Source organism: Mastacembelus armatus, chromosome 24, assembly GCF_900324485.2.
Source record: "Mastacembelus armatus chromosome 24, fMasArm1.2, whole genome shotgun sequence".
NCBI lineage: Eukaryota > Metazoa > Chordata > Actinopteri > Synbranchiformes > Mastacembelidae > Mastacembelus > Mastacembelus armatus.
Window position 1 is genome coordinate 21,127,097 of NC_046656.1, and position 9,500 is coordinate 21,136,596.

The window sequence follows — 9,500 nt, forward strand, 5'->3', positions numbered from 1 at the left end:
AACATGTCTGTAGGTTCGGGCGCCCCCTGGTGTCTGGGGGACGCTCTGCAGCCCCTCAGGTTCTGCTGGTTATCACTTAAATTTTACATTTATGTTAAAAATAAATAAATAAAAAAGGGTTTTTGTGTTGCAGGCCCCGGGGTCTGACCTGTGGCAGCAGAGGGAGGAGCTGCAGCTGATCAGGGTTAAATAATGAGCCGTGGGTGTGGACTGACTGCAGAACAGGCCCCGGGCCCCCCAAGTTAAATTAAAGCAGACACCAGAGAAGAACCCGTCCAGGACCCCACGGTGGATGAACATGAGGTATTTGGTGTTTGGTGAATGAGAAGGTTCATAACAATATGTGATTGTTTACATCTGGACAAAAGCGTTATTTGAAAGCATTTATCCCTGAACTAATTAGACAATTCATTTTGAGGCTGGACTGACTTCTTTGTAAACGTCGCCCTCTTGTGATAGAAAGTCCTCTTGACACCAAACCTCCTGAAACATTTGGATTCATCAACGACCCTGTTTGCTAAATGCAGTAACTGCTCAGAAGGACACAGGTTTTGGTCATGACAGGCATTTTTTATTGATCCTCAGGTCATCAGAGACACTAAAAGAAATAAATATTGATCCCATGAACATGAAACAATATCCTATCATGACAGGAAACACACGGCCCGGCACAGACGGAGATTTATCAGCTTTCTGACAAAATAAAGTGGCTGCCCAGGTTTAAAATGAGAGTAAACAGCTGAAGCAGTGGATTTAGTTTTTCTTCTGAGGAAACGCCGCCTTCACCAGCTCATACACGACGTACCCGACTCCTGAAAGAAGATGCATCAATCAGCACACATGAACTGTCATCCAGCAAAAGACACAAACACCAACTCACATTTCCTCTAACTTCCCAGTCTGTCCTTTCATGTTACTGATCAATCCACCAATAATGTGGACTCTAGTTCCTAAAATACCACGTCATTTTAAAAAGTGTTTCAGCAAAAGATTCAACAGAAAGAAGAGAGATTTGCTCACCGACGACAGTGAGCGCCATTGTCGCTCTGTAGAGCAGAGCGTCACTGGTGCCTCCTTTTAAATGAACTGGAATTCCATTATCCTCCTGCAGAGAAACAAGACGGAGAAATCAGAACAGGAAATAAATAAATAAATCAAACTCCTATAAAAGGTTTTAACTTGAACCGTAATTTACCTTTTCTCGTCCTCAACATCTCATCCAAAGAGTTTATACATAAACTGGGTTTAAAACATGTGGAAGTGCAGCTGTAGTTTGGGTGAACATCCATCACACAGCAGTGCCTGAGCCACACTGCAGCTTACGTCGAATGATGAACTTCGACTATGGGGCAGCAGCGAGTCTCAACAAAGAGCTCGGCAGATGTCACATTTTAAAGGAAGTTCCAAAGACTTTCTAAGGTCTGCTGGGAATAAAATGTGCTGGTTTTGTAATCAGACCTCACAGAGGTCAAAGGTCTAACACTGATAAACACCAATGCTGCATAAAGCACTTCTCACATTTCTTCTGCATTCAGTAAGTGAGCAACAGAGTTTTCCTGAATATGAGGCTGCACACTAAAACACACTTCCTGATAATAAACCAACAATGTGTTTTTCCTCATCAATGCAAAACAACTCACTCACTGAATGACAGTTACATATATGTGACTGCTGCATATGTACACAAGTTTCATACACATATGCTAAGATTTAAAATGGATCTTTGAGTGATTCAGTTGGTGTCTGAGGTTTGTTGGACCTGCAGCTCTATGTGATCTTTAGCTGCAGCAGGACAACATGCAGGCTGGCTTCAGTCGCTGCAGCACAGACGTTATAAAAAGCATAGTCCAGAGGTCATCAGCCAGAAAAGTAGCTTGTTTAGTCTAAAAGACACTGGCAGCCTGTTAAATCATCAGTTTACTTAAACGTCAGCGGTGAGCACATCTGGCTGCCTGAGCTGTGAAAGCAGCATTAGAAGCTCTGAGCTACTTCTCTGGCCTCCTCAGCCCTGATTCCTGTGACCCCTGAATGTAAACGAACACTGAAAAGGTCCTTCACCTACACACTTATTCACCGCAGCTCAAACATATAGTACAACATGCAGCATTAGTTCTCCACCCAGTTAGAATGCTTTCACGTCAGCTACTTATCTGTGGAGCTAAAAATGACAGTAACAGATGTTTCAGATCTTCATAAGAAGAACCACTGCTAAGGAAATGAAATATGCACTCGTCAGAACATGGAAAACAGAATCATAAAGTTATACTTTCACACATGGAGAACCCTGCAGCGTCTGCCTGCTGCTAGATGTTTTTTAAGAATTCAAATGACTTTCCCTGAACAATGGAGCTTGAATCACACTGAGAAAAACATGAAACTGTTTGGGCCATTATTCTTGCACCACTATGGTTTCCTCCCTCCAAACTGTACTTCACCGCTAAGGAATGAGAAAGAATTTACTACTTGGCCTTGCAGAAGGAAAAACAGGCATGAATCCTGTCACGCTTTTAGCATTTCAAGATTCTTAGTATGTGTTCTTAATTATTCATCAAGTTACTGAAGACCTTCCAAGACCACTTTGAAGTACTCTATCAGGGTTTCAAGGGGCTGAGAAAGTAATGTTTCTCGTGACTTTTTCTGTACCGTGGCCAGGCTGTGAATGTTCAATTATTCTGTGGCAGCAGGGGGAAAAATTTGTTTTGACCATTAAAAATGATTCGGTCAATTCCAAAGTGTGGAAAAGCAGAAAACCTGCGACAGTCCCCTAAACATTAAGCAGACACTGGCACACATGCAGTACATTTGTTCTATCTCCATCATATTGCATGTGTACACACTATTACAGATGGCAAATAAATTGGGCCTGAAATTGTGACTTCACTATGTGAATCCATCATTTCACCACATAAGGCACTTCTGGACCAGAGGAACTTTATTTTTTAACGTTTATCATAACCTTTGGAGAACGTTCCCCTTTTTGTGGGCCTGCATAGCACAACTATATTATAACTATAATACTTTTAGGATTTTTTTTAAACTCCTCTTTTGGAGTAGGTACTTTTTGTTGCAAAAAGGAACGTGGGCTTCAGTGTCTCACCCAAGGGCATTTGGACATGAGACCTGGAGAAGCCAGGGATCAAATCACCAACATTTGGGGTCATGGTCTATTTGCTGTGCCTCTTAAAGTGTTTTAAATAAACACTCTTGTCTAAAAAAAGCGGGTCCCCACAGGAAAAGTTTGGAAACATTGGTTTAAATGATGATTTATAATATATTTCACCAGGCAGACACCTGAAGAATCAGGTGAGACATGACACAAATCAAAATATTAAGACCAAATCACAGAAACATATTGATTAGCAAATGTTCCGACATTGATATTTACCTCAATATGGCAAACACACAAAAACCAATCAGGCTGTTTGACATTAAACCGAACTTAACTGCTCGTCTCTGTGTTTAGGGTTAGAGTCACAGCTAAGACAATATCTCACGGTGTAGACGAGAATGTTTATCATGTATATTTGAGGCGGTTGGTTCGGGCTGGTTCGGCTTTACCTGGAACAGCTTCTGGTTCTGAGGGACCTTATTTTCCACCGGACGGCGGGCGGAGGTGGACACGGTCCGCCGCGCCACCTGCTGGAGCGCCTGGAAACAGCCAGAAACCAGCAAAGTCAGCACACACAGAGGACACGGACAGCATAGTGTACCCCTTTTAGGTAAATGTAGATAAAGTCCGTCGTTTAAAACCCAAAAGAACCGGATAACGGAGAAAAATACCCATGAGCCACCGCGGACGCTAAGCTAATGCTAACTCTCCCCTCGCCGTGACCCCTAGCTAACAGTCCGAGTTTAAACTTTGCCGCCTTTTTTATACCCCCCCCCCCCATTTATTGATAAAAACCAGATACATGACGCGTGATAACGACAGTATTTGACCATGTGGTAGAAAAGAAACTTACAAAAATGTGTCTGTTCATCTTCGCAACCTGCCTTCTCTCACAAGGACACCGGAAAACGCCACTTCCGTTTTTGAGCTATTTCTTCTTCGTCTTTGACATTAGCGGCAGACTGTGTTGATGCTGCGCGCTCTGCTGCCCCCGCAGACACAAACACGAACTGTTTCAACTGATTAAGGCTGTTTGTTTTCAAGGTTAGTAAAAAATAAAACCTGTCACACATCGTTCATTGCAATTTAAAGGAGACCGGTGCCTCAAAAATGTACTTTGAAGAAATCATTGATTTAATTATTTTATTTAACTGGAGTGTGCAAACACATATTTTAACTTTAAAATTTTAATTTAAATGTGCAGTCCTGCTTAATTCTGACATGACAATTATCTGTTGTGTAAAGTTTTTTTGTTTTTCTCACTGTAAATCATGTGTTCCTCTGTTCTGTGTGGTGTCCTAGAACAGAAGTCTCTGTTCCTTTACATGGCACCCTTTACATGGCGCTAAAATCATAACACATCAAAGAATGGTATTAGTAAATTTAGTTTTTACCATAGACTCTCTGATGTTACTGGTTTATTGATTATTCAGTTATTGTTGAGCTCTTTATGCCATTAGTGCAGACAAATTCTAAAATATTAACATCACAGTGGCAAAATTTTAGTCTTGAATGTAAATACTTAAACATATACAACACACTTTGCTGTTAATACCTAATGATATAGTTGTGTACTTAAAAAAAAATAAAATCAACCAGAGCTTAGAAATTTGCTTTACAGCATCAGGAAAAAAAAAAAGGAAACACAGTGAGGGGACACCTGCTTTAACTCTGAAATGACACATTTATTCTTTTAAAGCAACAATACACATATGGAGAATTAATGTCACATCTAGTGCTTCTTATAGTTGCCATTAATTTTGATAAAAAGTATTAAAAGAAAACAATAAATACATTTTTACTCAGCACATTTCATCATGCAGCATCTATAAATCTCAGCTAAAAATGACAGAATGTGGGTGTCACACTACTTGTGTCCATTAGGACTGACTGGTTTAAATGTCAGACGACAAACATTTACCATGTGCTGTGCAACTGTTCTATCATGCTGCACAGATGATCTATTACTGCATGTGTATGACAATGAATGAAGCTTCAACAGCATGTGAAATGACCTGTCTTGGATTTATGTGTTGCCATGTGCACAAACTAAGACAGAGCTTTTAAACCCTTCAGACCAATGAGCTCTTGCGCGCAAATATTTTATAATGCAAACATGTCTAAAAACTCTAAAATAAATACAGAAAAGAAACATGTCATGTGTACAGCTCCAACAGTTTGTGCTGCCTGAACCTGGTCAGCACGTTTGTAAAAGTGCTGCGACTCAGTACAAGCTTGATTTTAGTTTCAAAGCGAACAAAATGAGGCACAAAGACGAGCTGCACCCGCAGCTCCGTGTTCACATCAACATCTCCATTACCCAGCATGCAACTCTGGACTTACAGCAACAACAATCCAGCTCACCTTATCTGCACCATCAGCCCATAAAGGTCTCCGACTCCTGGGAAGATTTTCTTTTCATTCTGTTGGACTTTTAATTGTTTCACACAGAAAATCAGCCGTCGTCAAGAAGCTTTGAAGCCCCAAAGTGACATCCGGCTGCTGAAGAAGTTAATGTGGGTGTTACATTTTGAACTGTAGGATGATTTTTTAGGGGAGAGACAGGTCACGAGATCGATTCTTTAGTGCAGCAGAGGTGAGCTGGACTCCAGCCGCTGTCTCAGTTGGAGATGTCGGCGCTGTTGTTGCGGTTTCCATATTTGTGGTGAATAATCAGCAGGACGACGCCCAGGAAGAAGCAGATGGAGCCCACAGTGATGTACGCGATGCCCAGGAACGGGTTCTTGCCTCCCATCCAGGAAATGGTGCTGAGGATCATCCTCTTCCGGCCTTCGAAGCTCCGAACGGGATAATCTGAGATCAACAGTTAAAGACTGAAACAGTTTGTGGTGGTTACAGCTCAAACAGACCTCAGGGACCAAACGTACAACAGTTTGTCAACATTAACTTTCCACTTATTTCTTTTCTCCAAGCCCCCCAGACATGAAACATGTTTTATTAAAGGTCCACTACTTTTTGAAACTAAAGATGAACAAATCTGTGATCCCCCGTTTGTTTCTCTGCTGTGTTTGATGTAATAAACTCTGAAATTCTACGTGTAAACTTTGTGAACTGTTTGATGCCTTGTGTGTAACTCCTTATAAAGGATACTGTAGACCACCTCCAGAGTGTAGTTTCCTCGGGGCAGAGTTGGAACCATGTTGTTCTTCTTCTGGATGATGCGGTAGAGTTTGCGGAAGGTCGGCAGTGCGGCGGTTCTCATCCACACAATGAAATCCTCGTTGATAAAGCCGTTGTTCTCTGGGTCAGAGTCCAGCTCGTAGACTGGCCTGCGCCAATTCACCGGCTTTGATGTTCCTGAGTTAGAAGGAAACATCAGCAACAATGAAACTGAGTTTTCTCACTCAATGACTGGTCAGTGAAGGAACCCTAAATGTGGATTGGCTACTGCACTGTCTCCTACCTCAGGAACAAGTGCATCAACCGTTCATTTCCTTAATGTTCTCTATGTTTTAAATTCTGTTTTGGCATCTTACTTTCAAATCTATACACAACAATGAAGACCAGTTTGGTTGAGGGTTAGTGGATCTTAACAAAGGCCAGTGACCTTCTCTATTTTTGATGCTGTCAACAAATCCCATGAATACTTCTCTATTCTGTCAGTGGCTTCCTAAACCTGCTACTCACTGTCGTTTTTAAAGAACAGGAGGAAACACTGTGTTTATTAGAGACTATTTTCATCTTAACTGCAAAAGTCAGAGACTCCAGAGAAAAGTCTGCACCAAGCTGCTGCTGGTACCTTGGAAAACTGCTGTGAGGTTTGCGTTGCTGCCTCCCGGGTTTCTGAACTTCACATGCTTGTCTGTCCACCAGGCGATTCCTGTCGCCGTCAGAGGAATTCTATTCCTTGTGCTGTTGGGGTCAATGTAAAACAGCTCTAATGTGTCTGCAAGAAAAGCACAGACAGTTGATTAGAAATGATTTGTCAGTAAAATGAAGTGTGTGGTCAGCAGGAAACAGAGAAGGACTCACCGTTGAACATGCTGTTGGCGATGGCCCCACACGGTGCGATTGGCTTGTTTTCATAATAAGCATAAGGCTCACACTCCTTACTGGGTTTCTGTGGGTGATGGGAAAGAGAGCAGAGATGTTGGTCACATCTGAAGATGCAGTAAATGTGTTCATGCACAGAAATGTCACAAAACAAAAATCCAGCCAACCCACCAACCCTACTCACTAGAAAAGTTCAGCTGTAGTAAATTTGTTCCAAATAAACATTGTGATGTTGGACTGAGTGAACTTTCCTGTATCCACCACAGTGACAGGGAGGCAAAGTATCAGTCCGGTCAAAAGACAAAGGACTAAAACTGACTGAAATCTTTATACTCATTGGTCTGTAGAGCAGAAGACCAAAGATTCTACTGTATCCTTAGGGAACCAGTGAGTCTTTGGTCTGTGGTGCGTCCTTATAAAGCAGCTGCTCATAGAAACATTCAGACGACAGAGATTTGTGGAACAGATATGTCAAAGTGGTTTATGCAACAGAAAAGGCTGCTAGTGCGGCACCACTGAAAGTAATGGATGACTTGTTAATTTAATATTATACATCAAATTCAGTCCAACTGCACTGAGGGAGTGTTTCTCCAGTGAGAGCTGGACCCAGGTTGTTCCCTTAATATGCTCTAAGTGAGGAGGATCAGACTTGGAGAGACTGGCAGAGGTTTTTGTGCAGTTTAACTAATGCACCGTCTCAGGATTTATGACTTCTGATGTTAAAATCTCCTGCAGAGTGGCCTGGTCCAGTTTTAACATGACTGAGAGTCATCGTTTTGGAGCAGCTCATACCAGGAGGGATGAACCGTCTCCATTCAGCTGGCTGTCATCTCTTGACTTAACGTAGCGACGGTGATTTTGGTAGAAGTTGGACAGACCATAATACATGAAGACATTACTCTGTTGATTAAGAGAAAAATAAAAAATGTAAATATACATATGGGAAGCATTCTGAGCATTTGCACATATAATATTATCTTACTTCATATGGCTGGTCCAGGTAGAAGGGTATTGTGCAGGTACAAGGCCTTGTGTTGTTCCAGCTGAAGTTCTGGGAGCAGTTGAAGCAGGGACTGGACATGTCAACTCCTGTGTAATCGATCTGCAAGCAAGTAACCGAGCTCAGAGACTGAAAACTCTATGTCGCATTTGTCAAATCAGAATGAACAATATGCTTCATGACTGAAAGGAGCCAGACAAAGGATAGAAAAACATAGACGGGGCCCAGGAAAAGCTTTTTGAAAATATAATCAACTCTCAAACTCACATACGACTGTCTGTCTTCACACAATATGAATAACATTATTGTGAATTTATCGTTTGTGGGCAAAAAATGAAAAATGCAAAAAAAGAGAGAGAGAATTTCTCTGATGATGGTTCCAGATGTTTTGTTTGGTCTGATCAACAGTCGAGAACCCAGAGACATTCTCTTTATTATTTATGCTTCAAAATGCCTTAAACTTTTTTTCTATTATTTTAGTATTTTCTCTTTTATAACAAGATGGATTGGGATGTTTTTATTAACTAATATCTCTGCACATTCATACACTGTTTTGAGCTGAACATGGTTGAATAATTAGCTAAGGGACGCGGAAGTGGCATCTGACTGGAAGATCATGTTGATATTTCACTGACGAACCAACTAGATTCAACTAGATATTATTGTCTGAATTTTGCTCACAATTACGCCGACTTTGCCATCCGGGCACAGCCTTTCAAGAAAAGTCGATTTCATAAAAAGAAGATGTCGATATGCACAGTCAGAGTAAAATGCAGCAATTTCTGAATAGAGTTTGGCAGGAGCAGGTCACAGTCCTCATAAATCCAGTGAGTAATCCCGTATTTATCCCTCGGGTCCTTCTGTTTTCATGCTGACTTGTTAACGTTACCTCAAACTCCTTGATGTTGTTGGACGTCACGTACAGGCCGATGCCGATGGGGATGAAGATGAGGCCGATGATGAAGAAGGCGGGGAGGACGGTGCCCGCAGTGAGGATGGGTTGCCATGCGGGAAGTCTCTGCTGTTTAAACGCGGTGTTTTCGGGCTTCTTGCTCCGCAGAGTCCCGCCACCGGCACCGGCGATGTGTCCGTCTTCGTCTTTGGCGTTGTAGCTGGACGCCATCATGATGCCCGCTAGCCCGTTAGCCGTTCGCTGCCGCTGGGTTCAAACGGTTTAGCCTCAAAGCCCCACGGACGCGTTAACAGCTGACACCTAGTGACGTTAACCACCGGATTACGCTGCTAACGTAACACCACGTGTGGTTCTTCACATATTTCTGATGATTTAATCCATTACGGTAACCGTCAAACCGCTAACTAGGAAGCTAGCGACGGCTGCTCCCTCCGGAAGTTTACACGCAGGGTAACGCAATGCGT

The 9,500-nt window shown here is 42.2% G+C and overlaps 2 protein-coding genes across 2 annotated transcripts; both read right to left on the minus strand.

The window, feature by feature from the left end:
* Positions 1 to 549: 549 nt before the first annotated feature.
* On the minus strand, positions 550 to 4,100 carry cox7a2b (cytochrome c oxidase subunit 7A2b). Its single transcript, XM_026329574.1, has 4 exons — positions 3,963 to 4,100; positions 3,559 to 3,648; positions 1,021 to 1,105; positions 550 to 812 (listed from the first exon to the last, which is right to left on the minus strand). Exons 1-4 carry the CDS (start codon positions 3,978 to 3,980, stop codon positions 754 to 756), a joined length of 252 nt encoding a protein of 83 aa, XP_026185359.1. The 5' UTR covers positions 3,981 to 4,100; the 3' UTR covers positions 550 to 753.
* A 673-nt stretch (positions 4,101 to 4,773) lies between these two features.
* LOC113143951 (cell cycle control protein 50A-like) lies at positions 4,774 to 9,483 on the minus strand. Its single transcript, XM_026329571.1, has 7 exons — positions 9,013 to 9,483; positions 8,106 to 8,225; positions 7,916 to 8,023; positions 7,103 to 7,190; positions 6,870 to 7,016; positions 6,221 to 6,427; positions 4,774 to 5,923 (listed from the first exon to the last, which is right to left on the minus strand). Exons 1-7 carry the CDS (start codon positions 9,247 to 9,249, stop codon positions 5,730 to 5,732), a joined length of 1,101 nt encoding a protein of 366 aa, XP_026185356.1. The 5' UTR covers positions 9,250 to 9,483; the 3' UTR covers positions 4,774 to 5,729.
* Positions 9,484 to 9,500: the final 17 nt, after the last annotated feature.

What these genes read in the sequence shown, in the direction of transcription:
- cox7a2b (XM_026329574.1), bottom strand. An exon ending in AGAACCAGAAGCTGTTCCAG is followed by an intron (nt 1,106 to 3,558) that starts GTAAAGCCGAAC and finishes GTTTCTCTGCAG; the next exon opens with GAGGATAATGGAATTCCAGT. An exon ending in AATGGCGCTCACTGTCGTCG is followed by an intron (nt 813 to 1,020) that starts GTGAGCAAATCT and finishes ATCTTCTTTCAG; the next exon opens with GAGTCGGGTACGTCGTGTAT.
- LOC113143951 (XM_026329571.1), bottom strand. Translation starts at nt 9,249, where the DNA reads ATGATGGCGTCCAGCTACAACGCCAAAGACGAAGACGGACACATCGCC. An exon ending in ACCTGGACCAGCCATATGAA is followed by an intron (nt 8,024 to 8,105) that starts GTAAGATAATAT and finishes CTTAATCAACAG; the next exon opens with AGTAATGTCTTCATGTATTA. An exon ending in CACTCTGGAGGTGGTCTACA is followed by an intron (nt 5,924 to 6,220) that starts GTATCCTTTATA and finishes TGTTGATCTCAG; the next exon opens with ATTATCCCGTTCGGAGCTTC.